Source organism: Camelus dromedarius, chromosome 9, assembly GCF_036321535.1.
Source record: "Camelus dromedarius isolate mCamDro1 chromosome 9, mCamDro1.pat, whole genome shotgun sequence".
Taxonomy (NCBI): Eukaryota; Metazoa; Chordata; class Mammalia; order Artiodactyla; family Camelidae; genus Camelus; species Camelus dromedarius.
Window position 1 is genome coordinate 69,913,784 of NC_087444.1, and position 20,388 is coordinate 69,934,171.

At 55.1% G+C, this 20,388-nt stretch overlaps 1 protein-coding gene across 7 annotated transcripts; it reads left to right on the top strand.

The window, feature by feature from the left end:
- The first annotated feature begins 1,250 nt into the window (after window positions 1–1,250).
- LIPE (lipase E, hormone sensitive type) lies at window positions 1,251–20,252 on the top strand. 7 transcript variants are annotated; one of them, XM_064489354.1, is made up of 10 exons: window positions 1,251–2,079; window positions 11,067–11,602; window positions 13,774–13,864; window positions 13,977–14,122; window positions 14,320–14,505; window positions 14,657–14,951; window positions 15,806–16,033; window positions 16,269–16,445; window positions 18,478–18,908; window positions 19,286–20,252. In XM_064489354.1, the coding sequence occupies exons 1-10, from the start codon at window positions 1,251–1,253 to the stop codon at window positions 19,511–19,513; spliced, it is 3,147 nt and encodes a 1,048-aa protein (XP_064345424.1). In that variant the 3' UTR covers window positions 19,514–20,252. The 7 variants fall into 7 exon arrangements, with proteins under 7 accessions (XP_064345424.1, XP_031312857.1, XP_031312853.1 ...); XM_031456997.2 differs by lacking the exon at window positions 1,251–2,079 and adding an exon at window positions 3,525–3,741 and having other exon boundaries at window positions 19,286–19,940; XM_031456993.2 differs by lacking the exon at window positions 1,251–2,079 and adding an exon at window positions 4,072–4,224 and having other exon boundaries at window positions 19,286–19,940.
- The last annotated feature ends 136 nt before the right edge of the window (window positions 20,253–20,388 follow it).

The following is a 20,388-nucleotide window of genomic DNA, read 5'->3' on the forward strand; positions in this document are numbered from 1 at the left end:
GCATTATTGCTAAAATTATTGCTCCCTGTAGTGCCTTCTCCTGACAGTCTTTTCCTGTGCCTCTACTTACCCAGGCTTAAGCTTACTTACATGAAAGAAACCAGGAAGCCCAGGTTTCCTAGCTGGCACCACCTGACCTTAAATACAACCAGGCAAGTAGCAAACATAAGTCAATTAATATATTTAAATGTAATAGATCAAAATCATTTCTTTCAATGGGGTCTGGAAATTCATGTTCAATCCAGTCAACTGCTTTTACCCGGTAAATTCCAAACTCAATCTAGATTCTACACACACCTCTCCCCAACACCAACCTCACTCCCTCTCCCCACTGCCCAACTTTTTATTTTTTTGTTCATTCAACAAAACTTTCTGAGGTAAGAGCTAGGTTGGGCAAAGAAAGAAGTTAAGGCAGTAAATCAGACAACGTCTTATTAAAGATAATATAGATTTTTTTAAAACGTGACAGTTTCCTAGTATGTAAAATGCTTCCAGTATTTATGATTAACATCATCATCATCATCATCATTTGCCATCTGACTCTGTAAGTTTCCATTCTACTATAGAACACATATATGCAGAAGCATAGTTCCAGGCTAGAGAGATGGTATGGAAGATCTCAAATGCACTGAAAAGGGCTTCAAGCTGAAAAAAATGGGAAGGTGTGTTTTTTTTTAACAAGAGAGTAAAATGATCAGAATGATAATATAAGGAAATTAAAGTGACAAACATTTGAAAGAATGAATAAAGAGTAAAACATTAAAACGGTGTAGATCCTGCCTCCTCCTCTGACCTTTTCCTCAAACATCAGGACAGAAAAGAAAAGGAACGCTCATCCAGAATCTGGCTTCTGTCACCCAGGTGAAATAGAGGACTAAGTTGATTTGCTGACCTTATGAGAAGAAGCATTTTAAATGAGTGGTGAGTTGGGTGGGGGTCCTATTTATGACACAACAGGGCATGCCCCTCCCTTCTGATAGGAGAGTGTGCTGGGCACATAGCCTCCTCCTATTCCCAATCCCTCCTCCCAAGGCAGGAGGCACAGAAGCATATCACTTGGCACAAGAATAGGGGGCCACCTGCCAACTGCCTTAAAAAGGAACACCAGGAATGCCAGGATGAAGCAGTGGAACCCAAAGGGAGGTGTCATCATGAGCAATCAGTGAGAGATCTATGACAAAGGAGGACTATAGGGGCCCAGAAGGATGAACCCTGGGAGATCAGCATCTTCCTTGAGGGAAATAACATCAATGGAGCCAGGTTCTAGGTCAGTATCTAGGCCCAGCTGGGAGCCTGAGCCACATCAGACACCTATCACCCAGCCAAAGTCTGGGCCAGAAAAGACACCCACAGCCCAGACAGCATCTGAGGCTCAGCAGAGACCCAGTACACAAGAGGAGCCTGCTTCACAGCAAGGACCCATCACTCAGCAGGAGCCCCTTGCCCAACATGAAGCTGAAGCCCAGCAGGAACCTCAAGACCAACAAAAAAGTAATTTGCAGCATGAATTTCTTGCCCCACAGGAACCTGCAGCAGAGCAATCACCTCCCACACAAAGAGTGCCTTTCACAAAACAGGAAGCTGCCTCACAGCACCGACCTAGGCAAGGAAAAGAACCTAGAACTCAACAGGAGCCAGAATTAAGAGAGGAACCTGGAACCCAACCAGGACATGGGCTCAAAAATGAACTACCTGGCCAAACTGAACCTATGTCACAACAGAGATGGCAACAATCAGACCCTACAGCCCAGCACATAGCTCCAGCCCAGGGAGCCAAATCCCCAAAGGGATCTTTGGCCCAGTGGCATTTTCTATCAAAACCAAAAGAACCATTCATACAGCAAATGGCCTCAGAGCAGAAGACACTTCTTGAATGGGTCACAGATTCAGGCACAGAATCAGATTTGAGGTCTTCCTTAGAGACTGATTCATCAGCCAAGAGGGATGGAACAGTGGCCCAGGGAATGAAGCTGGCCTTCAGGGGGAAACCTGGTTACGAAGTGATGTCAGGATTCGGTGGGATGCCAGTACCCAGGAAGAAAACCAGCAGCCAGAACCCCAGACACTACCGGAACACAGGTAAGTTTAGCTTCCAGGAAAGGAGCCTCCCAGGGATGGTCATTCATTCCCTCAAGAAGAACTAAGACCTCCAGAATGTCAGGTTAGCTGAGGTCCTCTCTCAACAGTCCTGCCAGACACAGGTCAACAGCCCCATTTGATAGAGGAGGGAGCTGAGGCCTAGAAAAGAGAAGGATTTTGCCTGAGGCCGGGCAGTTAGGGCTGGCCAAGCCAGGATACTCAGCCAGGCTCTGACTCCTTCCCCTGCACTAGGCTGCCTTCCCCGCAGGGATCTGGGAGAAATCAAACAGAAGCTGTATGGGTCTCTGGGCGAGGGGCCAGTACTCATTCCTGGGTCCCAGAACTCTCTGAGCACCACTCTGGGATAGGCACTGGGTGGGCACCTGCACAGCTTGCTGAACGTGGACACTTACCTTCGGGCAGTTTCCACGCGGGGCAGGCCGAAAATCGGGCAGGAGCGACATTTGAGCTCTCTGGGTTGCCCAGTGGGCAGGAAGACACTTGTTTCTCTGACAGCCTTCCCCTCAGCCGAGGGGGAGTTCCAGTCCCGCCAGGACCATGGCCTCCTGTTATCATCTCAAGAAGGGGGAGCTGGGAGAGGGCGGGGGCTCCACCAATGTCCAGGCAAGGTCAGGGCTGCGTTGGGGGAGAGTTGGGGGAGCGTTGGGGGGAGCGGTGTGGGGAGCGGTGTGAGCGGGTCGTGGGCCCAAGACTCCGCTGGTGCCAGCACTCCTGCCCCTCCTCTGAGGCCGGCAGTGATGCCCGCCGGGTCCAGCCTCAGGCCTTGAACTCCTCCTCGAGACTCAATGGTCCTGCTCTGCACAAGGGGGGCACGCAAGTTCTAGCCACGGAAGGTGGGTGACGGTGGTACAGCCTGAGGCGGGGAAAACAATGCAGCCCCAATCCAGAAACTGAGGCGCTGTGAGGCCAGCTAGTCCAAAGACTGGTAATGCAGGTCTCAGCCCAGAGGCCTGTGCCCCCCGGAAGGGCTAGGACTGAGGAGAGCGTCGTTTGTGTCTCTCAGTGCTAGGGCTGGTCATGTGCTTAGGAGGGCGGACAGGAGGGGCGGGGTAGGAAGAGAGGATTCCAGATCTGCTATTTCCGGCCTTGACGGTGTACAGCCGTTTCTCTAGGCCTCCCGAACCCAGTCTCAAGGGACGCCCTCATCGCAGCGCCGCCACAACCAAAGCCGCCTCTCCCCGAGCTCCCAGATTCAGTTGAGTGTGTGCGCATGCGCGAGCCTCGAGCATCCTGTTTCCCGCCTTTACCCAGGCACGCGCAGTTCCCGCAGTTGCCGCGGCCGCCTCTCCTCCCTGCGGACCTGTGCGAAGTTTGGCTCTAGTGCGCAGGCGCCAAGCACGCTACAACACGCCCCCCCCCCACCAACCTTCCATTCTTGCGGGGAGGAACAGGACAGAGAAAAGAACCCCAAGAAAGGGAGCAATAGGAGAACTAGAAGATAAGGCAGGGAGGAAAGGCGGGGCTACGTTCTCCAACGGCTCGCTAGCAGAGCCACGCCTCCTGACCTGCCGTTCTTCCCTGTTTTAAATTGCCGGAGGACCTGGACCCATCCCCGGCCCCGAGGCAGAGGCTAAGTGGCACCCCGCTCAACAACTCCTGCGGGCGGGCCGTATGCTTTCTTGACGATCCCTACTTGGGAAGGTGAGTGGGAAGACGAGGATGACAACCAACACGTGACAACCTCGGGGGGGATTCCTTGCTGGGGGACTTCTCGAGATTCCCCTTCTAGTTCGGCCCGCATACCGTTTTCGGCACCTCCAGGGCTGCATTTTGTTAGTCGCGGGCCCTTTAATGCGAGTGAGGGGGCGGGGCCATGCTGTAGGTCCTAGCTGCGGGCGCGGGGCTGGGCAGTGGAGCTTGGCCCGCCTTGCTCAGGGGGCGGGCCTCAGGAGTAAGTCTGGGATTGGGTGGCATGGGGGCCCGACACTGTTGCTTAGCGAGGATTGGCCCTCGGGGCGGGGACTGGCGGCTAGAATTGGCCCCGGGGCCGGGACCGCGGAAAATTGATGGAATCGGCCAGAGAAACGAGGCCCGCGGAGGCCGCTGGGGCCCCGGCCTCGAAGAGGGTTCAAGAGAGGTCCAAAAGTCACAGGCACCGGCGGTGGCGAAAAGGCAAAGCCAAAGGTGAGAGAGTAGGGGCTGGCAGTAGCCCGGCAGGAACCCTAGACATCCCATGGGAAACTGAGGGACAGAGTGGACTGACCCTGTGCCAAGAGAAGCGAGAAACCGGTGGACTGGCTCCTTGCCGCCCTGCGAGGGGGAAAGGGGTTACAGGGATAATCCATTGTGAAAAAGGGGTGATGTGAGAGGGAAATACCCCCAGCAGATAAACTATTGGACGCCCCAGTATTGTATTGGGAGGAGAATCCAGAATGTGAGTATCCAGGGCCAGGATCTGCGCTTTTCCGCCGTATTCACTCTGGCCGTAAGCAGCTCTTGCCTCGTGTTTTCAACATGGGAAATGGTTGAAGCGCCGATTTTCAGGTCTCTGGCACTCTTGAGACAGTAATGGGGAAGAGGTTTAGAAGCTGCTGTCCAAACAGGAATTGTAGGGGTGAGTTAGGGGGAGCTAGGAGGAAGGAGTGCCCCACAGTGGGGAATGCCCGGCCCAGAGAAGGGGTGCAGTACAGCTCAAAACATTCCTGTCCCACCGTCCCTCATTCAGTATGTTCACGCATTCATTGTCAGTCCACCTACTTCAGCCTGGCCTCCTAATTTCCTGACACCTACTACTAGGACTACTCCTTGGACAGCCTAACCATGGCTTGGGAGAAGGAAGGCTGTCACCTGGGTTCCCTAGGGCGTCACATTTACAGATCTCAGCAGGCTGGAGAAACACTGACAGACCAACAGAGATGCTGCAAGCCTCAGGCAGAGGCATACACTAACTCCTTGATGGATTAGGAGAATATGTCAGTCCAAGCAAGAACCCTATAGGAAGTTCCTGTGCAGGAAAGAAACTGACCCAGCTCCTGGGCTGAGAGACCCCAAACTCATCATCCTCCCAGCCACAAACTTTATCATTAGCCAAGGATAGAACTGGAGTTGGCTCCAGATACACACACTCAGGCTCAGACAGGCTCAGAGCTCATACTGGGGCCTGAGGGCATTCCCTGTCACACTGCAAGACACAGCCTCACAAACAGGACAGGGTACCAGAGTACCCATGGTAAAGAAATGGGCCTTCAAGACCTGGTTCCTCTGGCTATAAGGAGTGGTACACTGAACAATAGGCTCCCTCCTTCCCTGCCTCAACTTTCTGAGCTATAAAATGGGCATAATGATAGGAGTGCCTATCATTAGGCCACTGTGAGGTTTCGATGAGTGTAGTAGTGTTTGGCGCTGTCACACAGCAAGCCCTCAGGAGGGGTGGAGGTTATCATTACTGTTACTCCCAACTAGACAGTGAGTGCCCTGAGATCAGGGCTGTGTCTGCTTTGTTAACCCTACAACTGTACAGCCAGGTATGCCAGGAATATATTTATTCAATTAATCAGTGCAGGAATGCATGGACTGCAATGTGGGGATAAGAATAATCGTGTTGCCTTTAGGCTTGCTGTGAGGAGTTAGAATCCTCTTGGCTAGGGGTCCCTGCATGGACTGAGCCAGTCCTACTCACAAACCCATGGGCCTACCTACTCACAAAGGCTCAATCCCCCAAGATCCTAGATTCTCCTGTCATTTCCTGAGGCCCTACCCTGGTACAGGCCTCTGTTGAGTGAATCAGACCCCACCCCTGCCCCAGGGGCATCTAGGCTGGCTGGAGCAATCCTACTCATCAGTTTCATCTTGCCAGTAACAGATGACACTACTGTTATTATGATCACCCCATTTCGCAGATGACGACACTGAGGCTCTCAGGGACTGAGTGCACTTAGGCTTTCTTACCTGACCAGTGAGGGCAGGGAGGTAGCCACCCCCAGCCTCCTGAAGGCAGGAAGTGTGTGAGACCAAAACTGCTGTGTGCTCCAACCTTGATTCTGGACCCGAAATTCTCCAGTCACACAGATTCATTCAGTAGACATTCAACAAATCCACACCCGTACCAGGCTGGACTCTCATCGGTGAGGACAGACTCATGTTTGAGCTGGGGATACAGACATTAATAAATATCCCACAAATCAGATATAATTATCTGACTATCTGAGTTTTCTCATCTGCCAAACTGTGTTGAAGAGAGAATCCTGGTAAAATATAAGAGGGAGGCTTCCCAAGGAGGTGACAATGGACCCAAAGATGAGCTAGGGTTGACTGTGGGGCAAAAGGGACACCATGGGCAGAGAGGACAGCCCAGGCAGAACCGTGAGGCCCAAGGACGTGGTACCTTACAGCATGGAGGAAGCTGAGCGGGAGGGGGTGGGGAGGAGCCCACAGAGGGCCCAGATGGGACCTGGTTTGCAAGGCCATGTCCAGGATTTGGGGCTTTATCCTGAGAGCAAGAGGGTATTGAAGGGTTGGGAGTGTGTGGCCAGGTTTAAGTTTTAGAAAGATCCTCTGGCTGCTATGTGGAAAAGACATGGAGGGGGCAAAAGCAGACACACAGCAACAGTCGGTACTATCATCTAGAGGAGGGAGCAATGGAGGTGGGAGAAGGGCGAGGTCCCAGTGCTTTCTATGGGGGCAGGGGGAACAGGATTTCCTGATGGATTGGATGGGAGTGGGAGGTGGCCAGGATGATGCCCTGGGTTCCGGCTGGAGCAAATGGGAAGTGATGGGTACCATACACGCATGCACACACACATGCGGGCACACAGAGACAAGATATATATCCATATACATACAAACATGCCCACACAATCTCACAGGCCAAGAGAAATAGAGATACAGAAACACTCACAGGTTGAGAAACACACATAAGCAGTGACACTTGTATGCAAACATGCCTACAGACATACTGAGAAACATAAAAACACAGAGACTGAGAAAAAATGTGGACACCCACAAACCCAGGCTGGGACCAACGCTAGGCATGACAGGTACCTTCATGCGAACGTACATCCATGTGAACCTCAAAGACACACTCACACTTGCCCACCCAGAAAGCCCAGAGCTGATACATGACAGGGAGAAGGAGCAACACCGATACACACAGAAACACAGCAGAGAAGCTGCACCATCCTTGCTGGCTTGGTGACCCTGAGCAGTATGTCATCTCTCCACATCTCAGTTTTTTCATCTGCCAAAAGGGGTGACAATGGCCCCCACCTCACAGGTTGTGGGGAGGATGAAACGAGTTACCTCACACAAAGCTCAGGGAGAGAGCAGTGCCTGGCACACAGCAGTCTTAGAGCAGCTTTTGCTCTTTCATGCAGACACACTCAGGGATTGGGCCACAGTCACTGCCCCCTTGCCTGCATCTGCCTCCAGGCCTTTCCCCATCTAAAGGCCTTGCCCCTTCCAGGGCCCAGACCTGGCCCTTCCTCCATTCTCCCCCCTCTTCCTTCCCCACCTCCGTCCTCTCTCCTGCTTAGTCCCCAGGGACCAAAATCCAGGCCAGGTCCACTTGTCCTGTGACTCTTTAGGGCAAAGGGCTGGTACCCAGGCGGCAGGACCCTCAGCCCTCCCTCTGCCCCAGTCCTCGCTAGAGGCCCTCGTGGCCTGTCCCTGCCCCAGTGCCCTCTGCCTCGGATTCTTGGCAAGTTTCTGGCAACCTCAACATCCCATCCTCCCCACTTCTCCCAGCCAAGCCCTCAAGGGAGATGCCTGGAACAGGGCAAAGGGCAGCACCTGGGCTCCAGCCTCTTTCCCACTGCTTTGTGCAGGTCTCTTGTTCTGTCCAGGTCTCCTGTGCCCTCATCTTCAATAAAGAGCCCTACCCCATAGACAGGAAATAAATGACAGCTGCTTTACAAAATGGGAAACCGAAGCCATGCAAAAAATACCAAGCTGGCCTAGGCACATACAAGGGCCTAATCTAGTGTCAGATCCAGAAAGCAAACAGTGCAAATGGTAAATTATATATTATAGTATGTTACATGGAAAAATGACCCAACACATCTCTCAGTGGGGCCAAGCGAGAACCACAAAGCAAACCATAGGCAGAAATGCCTCTGTGGGGTCCTGCTTACAAAGATCATTTCCAGCCCTCAGTGGACAGGATGGCCAAGTACCGTTTCCAGATGTGGAAACCAAGCTCGTTGAGGATCACCTGGTGAGTGGCTTAGGCCAGTGTTCTGTTGTCACAGCCACCAAGCTTAGAGCTGCCTCCAGAGGCCTCTGTCTATCCATCTGTCTGTCGGTCCTGGGGTGATCCTCTCCCAAACTCCCATCCAGCCCCTCTTGCCTCCACTCTGACTTTTCACTTTCCTTCCTTCTTCAAAGATTTACTAGGCCCCATGATGGATCCTGGGGCCACCCCATACCCCCATGGGGATAACATCTGAGGCAGAGCCACAGAGGAGGATTCACCTACAGCCAAGCAAATGACACTGAGGCCTAAGGACCTCTCATTGCACAGGCCCCTTCCAAGACCCTGTACCTAATTTTGGACTTGTGATTTTCTATTCTTTTTCCAAAAGAGCCCAACCTCCACTTGTAAAAGCTTCACAGCTCCATGATGCCTGGTTCTGCCCCAAGGGAGAGATAAACCTTGTTACAAACATATAAACAAACAAATGGAAAATTGCAAATATGTAAAATTCTAGGCAGAAGAACAACTTCCATATGATGGCAGAAAGCAGCGGTGTGGGTGGGGCGCATCTTAGATGAGAAGGAGCAGTTAAACAGTGCCTCCTGGAGGAGGTAAGAAACTTAGTCCTGAAGGGTGAGAAAGAGCTGGCCAAGCAAGGAGCATGTGGAATAAATAACAAAGGTGAAATGTCTCTGAGCTTTGGTTTCCCATATGTGAGGTGAGGATGACAGTCACGCACGGCAGGATGGGCTGGAAGGTTAAGTGGCAGGTACAGGGTGCCAGGTGTGGAAACACCACACAGTAGGTCCCGTGGCTCAGGCCCCTCGCTGAGCTTGGCACTGCCCTTAATCGGCTTTTGTCCTCCTGGGAGGGACAGGCAGGGTTGACTCCCCCCTCCTCTCCCCCTAACAGCTGGGGCCGGCTGTGCCATGGCAAGCCTGGGGGCGGGAGCTGAGATCACGGGGTTTTTGCTCCCTGAAACCACCCTGGGGAGAAGGAGGGCAGCCAGGCTGGGCAAGAGGGCACACTTTGTTCAAGACCAGGGTGAGACTCCTGGGTCCAAGGGAGGAGGGGACAGGGGGACTGGATGCCTCAGTTTCTAACTGTTGAGGGGACTAGGAGTCTGGACTCCTGGAACTGAGGGAGGAGGGTCTTGGGGGACAAAACTCCAGAGTTCAAAGGCAGAGGAGGCTGGGACAATGACAGGGAGCAGGTGGAGGGGGCAGTGAGTTGGGCCCCATGCTCTGTTTACAGCACGTGGTTCTCTCTGTCCTTTCTGGGTGGGAGGAGGAGCTGGTGGCCACACCCTGAGCTGGCTGGGCCCCTCCCTAGGGTTATCGCCCCAGGCTGCAACTGGCACTAGCCACAATCCTCAGTCCCAGCTCTGAAGAGGCCTGGGGTGGGTGAGTTCACGGCTAGCTGACAGACAGGAATAGCCGCTGCCAAGCTCCAGGGCCTGGGAGAAGAGACACTTTTTTCTGAAGGATCAGGGGACCATTGACTTGGGAGCCTAGCAAGGGGCTGGGTGGGCTTCGGAGGGGAAGCAGAGGGCAACATCCCCACCGAAGTAGCAAGAACAGCTTGTGCAGAACTTGGTGGTGACAGGACAGGGATCCCGGAGGGAAGATCACCAGGGACCCTGAAGTGTGGGGAGTCAGGCCTAGTCCAGGGCAACTTTTTAAAGGCCAGAGCTAGAGGCCTAGCCTCCAGAGCCCTGGAACAAGACCAGCAAAAGTAACAGCTCTGAACCCAGAGATCTGGGTCTGACTTCTGCTCTGCCGCTTTTAATGCAACCTTCAGCTCCTTACTTAACACCTCTCGGCCTCAGTTTTCCTCTCTTGAGTAATAGGAATGCTCCTAATAATAGATGAATCATGAACCGATGAAGTCTGGGTCTCAGAGGGTTAGTGAGGACTAAATGAGCAAACGCACAGAAAGCTCTTAGCATATGGTCTAGCGCAGAACGAGCTCAAGGTTAACAGCAGGGAGGAATATCATTTCTAGGCAAGGAGCTGGTCCTTGCAAGCTAAGCCAAGTAGATAGGCCTGAAGGCCAGGGAACCCAGCTGGGGGAAGAGTGGGACTGAGTTTAGGAGCACCCACAGAGGAAGAGGGAAGGAGTTGGAAGGGATCCCACAGCTAAACTGGAGGGACTGGGAAGGGGCAGGAGTGACTCCTCACTTATAGTAAGGCTAGAATTATGAACTCCTGGGTTCAGGAAGAAAACCGGGCTTGGGACCAGGGACCTGGAACGCCACCCAATGAATGGGAATGGGTGGGTTGAGGGTTGAACTGTCCCAAATATTGCAGAGGGCAAGGGCCTATGGGCAACATCTGGGGCCTGAGAAGGAGGTGTGATGGGGGCCTGATCTCCTGGTCCTAAGAGAAGGGACCAACTGGGGATCCAGATTGCTCAGAACCTAGGAGTCCAGAGCTCAGAAAAATAAATGGAGACAGATGCCTGAACTTGGGTCCCTGGAAGGAGAAACAGGGCTACATAGACTCCTGGGCTGTAGGATAGATGCTGGAGCAAGGGAACAGGGACTCCTAGAGCCTAAAGAAGAAGGTTCTGGGGCCTGGACTCCTGGGTCTCAGGAAGGCGAGGTTTGAGGGATCAAACTCAGCTCTTGAGGGAGAAAGAGTCCGGGTACCTGGATTCGTGGGTCCCAAGGAAGGAATAGGCTTGGGCCAGAGACTCCATCCTTGGGTCTGAAGGAGGAGACCGTGGTCTGACATGTGGGTCTGAGGGAGCAGGAGGGTAGAGCTTGGACCCCAGGGCCCAGCTGAGCAAGGGGTGATCCAGCCCTGCTTTAACGTGCCTCCCGATCTGCCTGCAGCCTCGCGGCTCATACACAGCATGGACCTGCGCACAATGACACAGTCACTGGTGACCCTGGCAGAGGACAACATGGCCTTCTTCTCCAGCCAAGGCCCTGGGGAGACAGCACGGCGGCTGTCAGGCGTCTTTGCGGGTGTTCGGGAACAAGCGCTGGGGCTGGAGCCGGCCCTGGGCCGCCTGCTGAGCGTGGCACACCTCTTCGACCTGGACGCAGAGACGCCGGCCAACGGGTACCGCAGCCTGGTACACACGGCCCGCTGCTGCCTGGCGCACCTGCTGCACAAATCACGCTACGTGGCCTCCAACCGCCGCAGCATCTTCTTCCGCGCCAGCCACAACCTGGCCGAGCTCGAGGCCTACCTGGCCGCTCTCACCCAGCTCCGTGCTCTGGCCTACTACGCCCAGCACCTGCTGGCCACCAACCGGCCTGGGAGGCTCTTCTTTGAGGGCGACGAGGGGGTCACAGCCGACTTCCTGCGTGAGTACGTCACTCTGCACAAGGGCTGTTTCTACGGCCGCTGTCTGGGCTTCCAGGTGAGCCCCCTGCCCTGTCCCTCTGGGCCCACAGTGAAGGCACCTGGTGGGCCCCAACCTGGCCCAGTAGTATAGTAGAGTAATTACAATGGTCTGTGTTACTGGATTCAGCAAACAGATGCAGGGAGGGGAAGCTGTCTGGGACTCAGACAGCACTTGCACAGAGGGTCTCAAATTTGTGGCCCCTTGGCCAAACCCACCATGCAGAGAGGAATCTTTAACTTGCATAGCTTCTTGCACCGGCATCCTCACTGCTCTCTATAGTCGTAAACTCAGGAGATTCATTCATTCTTCTATGTGACCTGTGTCTAGCCCTTGAATTCATTTGAGAACCTCTAGGAGAACAGCCAGTATTGTTTTGTTCTTAAGGCCTGTTTGTAAGAACATGCCCCATTTAGTCATCCCCACAGAAGGCCTGGCAGGCAGAGAAGAAGGGTGCTAGCCCCATTTTACAGAGGTTTAAGGGGAGGGGGCACCTGGCTGCTCACCTGGACCCAGGTCAGCCTGGGCAAATCAATTCAACTAAAGTATTGCAGAATTCAGACTTTCAGGCTGAGGGAGAGCCAGGGAACATATCCAAGTTGGTGACAGGGAGGAAGACGTGGTTGTGGCCCCTCTCCTCCATGAACCAGGGCCCTGACCCCCAGCTGCAGGCCTTCTCTCCTCTGCCCACCCCAAACCACCCTCAGAGAGACACAGCTCAGATCAGCACTGAGAAGGGGCCTTCAGACTCACAGGAAAAGTAGTTTGAGGACCCAGAGAATTTGGGGGCCCTTGGGGCACCAGGCTCAGAGCCAAGGTTCACCTTGCCCCTGTCTGGGGTCAGTGTTGGGTCCACCAGACGCCAGACACATCTGGGAACCGCAGCAGGAGCATCTGGAGCTGTGTGACCCTGTATCCCTTCAGGCCCTCTCTGGGCCCCTGCCCACCTCAATGACACCTGAGCTGGGCAGTCTCTCAGACTCCATCCCACCTCAATTTTCTCTGCTTTCTTGCGGAGCCATCTGTCCTCACCAACCCAGCCTGTGTGTTCCTGGGAACTTCCCTTCACCTAAGCTGAATCCACAAATATTGATCAGCCGAGCTGGGCCAGCCTGCTCCTCCCTGCGTCCTGGCCGTGCCTTGGAAGCTCAAGAGTGAGATCCTGGGGCCACCCAAGCCAGCATGCCAGCCCCAAGGGCCAGCACCACTGTGCTCTCTGGCCCACTGGGCCCCCGGCCAGGGGCAGGGCCATGCCTGACAGCTATTCTCTGAGGGCCCAGCTATGCCATGTTGCAGGACAGCCTCCCCCCTGTAAAATGTCAGCCCCAGAGGACAGAGGCCTCTGTCTAGGTCTCGCTCAGCTCCTGCTCCAACCCAGTGCCTAGCCTGCAGTAGGACCTAGGCCAGTATTTGTTGAACAGAAGAACCCCGCTGGCCTCTTGCCCAGCCTCCTGTGGCTTTTTTTCTCTGATCTGGTCTCACTATTGTCTTTTCTTAGCTGCCTGACTCCTCTCTCAGATGCTGGGTCTCCCCACCATTTGACTGTCTTTCTGCCTCAAGATCTCTGGCCCTGTCTCCGACCATCCCATTTCTGTCTTCCTACCACCCCTTAATCGGCCCCCACTTCCTGCCTCACCTCATCTCTGTCCTCGCTGAGTGTCAGGAACCCCTGCATCATCCTTCTCCCAGCTCACACCCTCTGTGACTCCATCCACATCTAGAATAAATCCAAATCCTCAGGCCTCACATGAGCCCCTTTGCTTCTCTGACCTCACCCTTTGCCCCTGTCCCGTGGCTCACTCTGCTCCAGCCATGCATCATCCACACCGAGCACAGACCCACCTCAGAGCTTTGCAGGTGTTGTGCCCTCTACAGGGAACAGCCTTCCCTCCCTTCATTCCGATCCCTCCTAAAGTTACCCCTGGAGAACCATGTCATCACTCTGTCCCCTCCACCTACCATCTTTTCAAACATTCATCATTCCTTGACATTACATGGCACGTCTTTATTTGAGTATTGTCTGTCTTTCTGACATCAGCTCGATGAAGGTGCCTAGAACAGTGCCTGGCACACAGTGGGAATTCACTAATCGTTTGCTGAAGGACCACATCTCCCCCCTAACCTCATGCCGCTGCCCCTCACTCCTGCCTGCTGCCCCTGGTCCCTGACTTGGCGGCATCTCTCCACAGTTCACGCCTGCCATCCGGCCATTCCTGCAGACCATCTCCATCGGGCTGGTGTCCTTCGGGGAGCACTACAAACGCAATGAAACGGGCCTTGGTGAGTCCCTGCAGGGCCCTGCCAGCAGCCTCCCCTCCCCTCCTGCCCCTACTCTGCACCACTGCCCCAGCAAGGCTGCCAGGAGCTCCCTGACACCCCTCTTGATCCCTAGGTGTGACAGCCAGCTCCCTCTTCACCAGCGGCCGCTTTGCCATTGACCCAGAGCTGCGTGGGGCTGAGTTTGAGCGGATCATACAGAACCTGGATGTGCACTTCTGGAAAGCCTTCTGGAATATCACTGAGATCGAGGTGCTATCGGTGAGCATGGACTGCATTGAGGGCTCCAACCTGGTACAAGATGGGGATACTGAGGCCCAGAGACACATCTCAGGCCTCTGCAGTGTTCCAGGCCCAGGGGCAGCACAGGAGGGAAAAGACTGGAGTTCCGAGGGGTGGCATGAGGGGAACCCCTGCCAGCAGCTCCTCCCAGCACCCTTTCTGTTCCCTCCCACCAGTCTCTAGCAAACATGGCATCAGCCACCGTGAGGGTAAGCCGCCTGCTCAGCCTGCCCCCCAAGGCCTTTGAAATGCCGCTGACTGCTGACCCCAAGCTCATGGTCACCATCTCACCCCCACTGGCCCACACAGGCCCCGGGCCCGTCCTCGTCAGGCTCATCTCCTATGACCTGCGTGAAGGACAGGTAGGGCCCCTGCCCCAGCCAGAACAAGTACAGAGCTGAGGGCATGGAGGCACCTTCCCCACATGTCCGCCTGCCTCACTGCTCACACCTGCCCCACTTCCTGTGTGTCTGCCGCCCACACCTCACCCACCTCCTCCTTCCTCATCCCCAGGACAGTGAGGAGCTCAGCAGCCTGGTGAGGTCCGAGGGCCCCAGGAGCCTGGAGCTGCGGCCACGCCCCCAGCAAGCACCCCGCTCAAGGTCCCTGGTAGTGCACATCCACGGCGGCGGCTTCGTGGCCCAGACCTCCAAATCCCATGAGCCTTACCTCAAGAGCTGGGCCCAGGAGCTGGGGACCCCCATCCTCTCCATCGACTACTCCCTGGCCCCCGAGGCCCCCTTCCCCCGTGCGCTGGAGGAGTGCTTCTACGCCTACTGCTGGGCCGTCAAGCACTGTGCCCTCCTAGGTGAGCCCACGCCCCTCACTGCCACCTGCTCCCTGGTCCTACCCCAGCCTGCTTCAGCCCCCACCCCGTCGTGTAGGAGGAATGAGCCAACTAGTTGCTCAAGCCTCAGGCCTGCACACCCTGCCTCCCCTTCCATCTCCTAACACTGAGCCCTCTGCTACACGTTCACCCCTGCTTGTCCCCCACCCACACCTCCATCCTGCCTCCATGCTCCCCACAGTGCCCCAGTGCTCCCCCCTTCCATCTCAACCAGTTCTTCCTTCTGCCTCCTGCTCCCCGACTCCAGCCCTGACACTCCATCCCCCGACCTCCCCATGTCCTCTGACCTTTTATTCCCTCCTCCCGTTTCTCTACCCACTGCTGTCCTGCACTGCCAGCCACCTGGCCTTGCTCCAGCCCTTTCTTCCAGCCTCTCTGACTTCCCTCTTCCAACATCTTGGGAGGCACAGAGCAGGATGAGGCCATGCCTCAGGGCACAGAGCACGTGGCCCTTCCATGCTGTCAGCCTGAACCCTGGCTTCCATCTTCTGGCCTCAATGATTCTCCCTCCTGAAATGGGCCCTTGGTCTCCCCTCTCCTGCCTCCCATCCTCCTTGCTTCTGATCTCCAGCCTCCCAAGCTTCCCCAGAGCTTCCTGATCTCCAGGGCTCTCAATGTCCTAAGCCTGCCCGATCCTCTGACCACTAAACCTCAAATGGGTCCAAATCTCTGCCTCAGTTTACCAGTCTTTAAAATTGCAGTTGGTTAGACCCTGGGGTTGGGCCCCTCACACCCAACCTCTGAGACCCCAATGCTTCTGATGCAAAGCTCCAGTTCCTCCCTGCCAGGCTTGACCAAGCCCCCATCCAAACCAGGCTCAACAGGTGAGCGGATATGCCTCGCAGGAGACAGTGCTGGCGGAAACCTCTGCTTCACTGTGTCCCTTCGGGCAGCCGCCTATGGAGTACGGGTCCCAGATGGCATCATGGCAGCCTACCCGGCCACAATGCTGCAGTCTACCGCCTCTCCCTCCCGCCTCCTAAGCCTCATGGACCCCCTGTTGCCCCTCAGCGTGCTCTCCAAGTGTGTCAGCGCGTATGCTGGTTAGTCCCACACCCACAAACCTGGGGGCGTGGGGGTGCTTGGATGCCTGGGTCTTTTGGGGACAAGGGCTAGAGACCAGTGGTCTCCTTGAGTATGAAGGAGTCATCTCCTTGTTCCTACTGAAGCAATCAGAGGTCCTTAGGTCCCTGGGGACACAGATGCCTAAGGTTCTGGATGTTGAGACTGGACCCAGAAAGGGAAAAGACCAACTCAGCCCCCCACATACACTGACAGGTGGGGAGACAGAGGACCACTCTGACTCAGACCAGAAGGCACTGGGCATGATGGGGCTGGTGCGGCGGGACACAGCCCTGCTCTTCCGAGACCTCCGCCTGGGCGCCTCTTCATGGCTTAACTCCTTCCTGGAGCTGAGTGGGCACAAGTCCCACCCAAACTCGGTGCCCGTGGCAGGTGAGTGAAGCCCTTTCCTCACACGCCTATCCACGGTGACCAGGAGGGGCAGCCTGGTACCTCAAAAGCCCTGGGGAAAGAGAAGCGCTGGGCCCTGGAACCTCAGGGAAGCAGAGAGCACCCTCCTGGCTTTGCCCCGTATCTGTTCCAGGTCCCTACCACAAAGCCCTGATTTTCCACAATAAGCCACATCCTAGACATTCTAGGACTTCTGGTCCCCTGGGTCAGCTCAGAATCGCAGGAACTGTAAGATTCAGCTTTCCAAACAGCCTCTCCCAGAAAGGCACCCTGGGAAGTGACTCAAGGCCTACCACATGTCCTGATTTTCAGTCTCAATAATGCCATTAAAACCTTTGGTCCCTCAGATGGGAGCCCAGCCCTCCCATATTCTTCCCACACTTTTAACTGAGGAAATGGGAAATAACTCCTGCAGGGGCTGGCCTAGGAGCCTAGGATGGGGGCTCAGAAAACTGGACAGACCCCAGAAGTGGAGGAGATTCCCAGCCCTGAGTGAGAGGGAGAACCCTCAGGCAGCCAATCATCACTTTCTATCCAGGGATCTATTTTTATCCCCACTGTTTTCTAATATTTTAAGGATTTTTAAAGCACAGCCAACTCATTTCATGTCTCTGGCAAATCAACAGTATTTTCTGGGTAATGGGAACTGCACATTCAAAAGTAGATAGAGTTCCTATTATTCAGAAAATTATTCCAATTGAGTGTGTTTTAAATCCAGTTTTTAATTTTTGGATATTCGAATGGATGCAAATAAATACACCCCAAAACAATTAAAAGGGATTTGAATTTTAGGCACGTGGACCATTGGGCACTGGGGGTTTCCCTGTAGGAGAAAGGTGACAGGCGCAGACCCTGGAGGCACACACGCCAGTCTAGCTCCCTACTGTACCAGGTACTGGCTGGTTGCTGGCTGATGCGGGCAATTCACGGTATCTCTGAGCGTTGCTTTGCTCCTCTGTGAAACAGGTACAATAAGAATCCCAGCCTCATAAGGTTGTTTTAAGGACTGCACACACCTGTTTGTGCCAAGCACCCAGCACAATACCTGGCACACAGTAGGTGCTCTTAGGAGATGCCAGCCCCCTGACTGGCTGTGCCCTGTGATTTTAACTAACAGTTCTGTTCCAGGCACCCTCTGGGGCACAGAGCACCTGTGCAGTTATTCTCATATTGTCTTGCATTTTGCCTTCATGGATTTATAAAGACAAGTGAAAAACACTGAAAAATGTAAGGTCCTGGCTCTAGTAGTAAGCAGCATGGGTCTGATAAAAATGGTGGTGAGGCAGGCTGAAAGCACATCTTTAGTATCATTTGTGTACTTGCTTGTCTGGTCTTTCAAAGGAAAGGGAAAAACTGAAGAACACAAAGGAACTTTTAGGAGCAGATCTATCTCCAGGTGTGGGACCTCTGGGAATCTGACATGTCCTCAAGAATCTTTTTCGCTCCCTGTGAACAGAGCCTCCTTTCAAGCCATGTGGGCCTGCTCACTACTTTACTTTGATCCATTCACATCCTCTCTCAAGCAGCCATAAAAAGTTGACTGGGCCTCGTGCTGGGGCCAGGGAGGCGCCTGGTAATAAAGCATTAATGCTGATATATTATGACCTCCCTGGGGTAGTAGTACCTAAACCCAAATCTTATCCTGAGTCCTCCCCACCTCCTGTGAGGTAAGTACTATTTTATCCCCTGTGTACACAAGAGGAAATAGGCTCCCAGAGGTAAAGTGACTTGCACTTAACCTTCCCAGTCACCACACATATCCCTCCATTAGGACACAACTCCACCTCCAAGACATGTGACTCCTTCCACCTCCCCCTTGGAGTTGCAGCCTGGAACATGCATCCCCAGGAAAGGAGTCTAGGGGAACAATCTAGGCCTCCACAGCCCTAGGATGCAACTCCTCCACTGGCCACTGCTCTTCCCATGACCTTCCCTGACAGCCAACCACATACCCAAACACCAGAGCCAGGCTTTTCTGTGCCCTGGATGCCCCTTGACCCTGCTTCTCTGGCAGAACCAATGCGGCGCAGTGTGTCTGAAGCAGCACTGGCCCAGCCTGAGGGCCTACTAGGAACGGACTCTCTCAAGAGCCTGACGTTGCATGACCTGAGCCTAAGGGGCAGCTCTGAGACAGCGGACACCCCAGAGCTGTCACTGTCAGCAGAGACACTTGGCCCCTCCACACCCTCAGCCGTCAACTTCTTACTTGGGCCTGAGGATGCACCTGAAGAGGCTGAGGCCAGAGATGAGCCCAGAGAGCTGAGTACCAAGGACAGAGTCTGCAGTGTAGGCTCTGCCTTCCCTGAGGGTTTCCACCCAAGGCGCTCCAGCCAGGGCTCCATTCGGATGCCCCTCTACTCGTCGCCCATTGTCAAGAATCCCTTCATGTCACCGCTGCTGGCACCTGACAGCATGCTGCAGACCCTCCCACCCGTGCACATCGTGGTGAGTGTCAGACAGGGAAGGTGCACCTGGCAAGGAGCGGGGAGGGCGGAGTGCTGGTGCACCGGGGGAACGGAGCTCCCGGAGCAGAGTAGGGCAAGAGGGAGAAAGCCCAGCTGAAAGGGGAAGTGTGCCACTCACAGTCTTGTTGAGTACCAAGGGTCAGTGACGCGCCGCTGGGCTTGGACAGTCGGGGAAGGGGTAAAGAGGGGGAGGTCTCTGGGGGAAGGGAGAAGCTAGGCAGAGGCCAAACTCATTGCCCAACTCTCTCCCCTTCCCACCTCCGTGTCTCCTGCCTTTATCCATCCCTATGTCCACATATTTCTCCCTCCCTGCGTTCATTTACCCTGTCCCTGTGCCCCATCCCCCGCCGCCCGCAGGCGTGCGCGCTGGACCCCATGCTGGACGACTCGGTCATGTTCGCGCGCCGGCTGCGCAGCCTGGGCCAGCCCGTGACGCTGCACGTGGTGGAGGACCTGCCGCACGGCTTCCTGAGCTTGGCGGCACTGTGCCGGGAGACGCGGCAGGCCGCGGCCGTCTGCGTGGAGCGCATCCGCCTGGTCCTCAACCCGCCGGGCCCCTCTGCGCCCACCACGCCGCTGGTCTGAGCCGCGGGACCGAGCTGGGCCACGCAGGGAGAGGGAGGGTGCGGGGGGCGACACTAAAGGCCTCTTGTACCCATCTGCACAGGGCTCCGTGGTCCATGCGCCTCGGGAAGGGTGGCGGGGACCCCAGCCAGGGGCTCCTGGCCCATGCCGCCCCTCCCGTGGGCCGGCCGGGGGTGGGGGATAAGCTGTGCCTTAAGTCGAGGGTACGGCAGGGTTGGGGGCGTCCCCGCATCCCGAAAGCTAAAACCTTGGGTTGGGAGAGGGGGGCGCACACAAACCAGTCTCCGAGACAGCTGGACCTGCACTCCACCACTGCCTTATGTTGCTGCGACCGCCGCCGGGGCGGGGCCTGGCCCTACCTAGCAGGTCGGTTTGATTTCGGTTGTTTTCTTTGTTGGTTTTCTTTTTTTTATAAATAAAACTATTTAATTAGTTTGGCCTCTTGAAAATAGGGTGGGAGGGTTCGCCCACTAGGGGGCAGCGTCGAAAACCGAGAAACCTATCACTGGACAGCAGAAGGCTTTGGGAACAACGTCTGGGTACTGAGGAAGGAAGGGTCTGTGGATCTGGATTCTTAAGTGTGGAAGGCCAGGATCCCCCCCGCATTAACACAGACCGATCTGCCCCTCAGACTGAATCCAGGTAGACTGCCAGTGGACCCTGGCTTCTCAGCGACTCTCCTCTACAAACCCAGCCACAGCACCTACCAGGAAAACAAAGCCCCAACTCCCTAGAGAACTGAAGCAAAGCTAACAGGACACCAGAAACAAACTGGTCACCCAAAAATACTGGAACCCAAGCTCTGCCCAGCTGTGACAGTCACTCAGACCCTCATCCTTTGCAGGCCCTGGGTATGGAGCAGAGATTTCTATCCA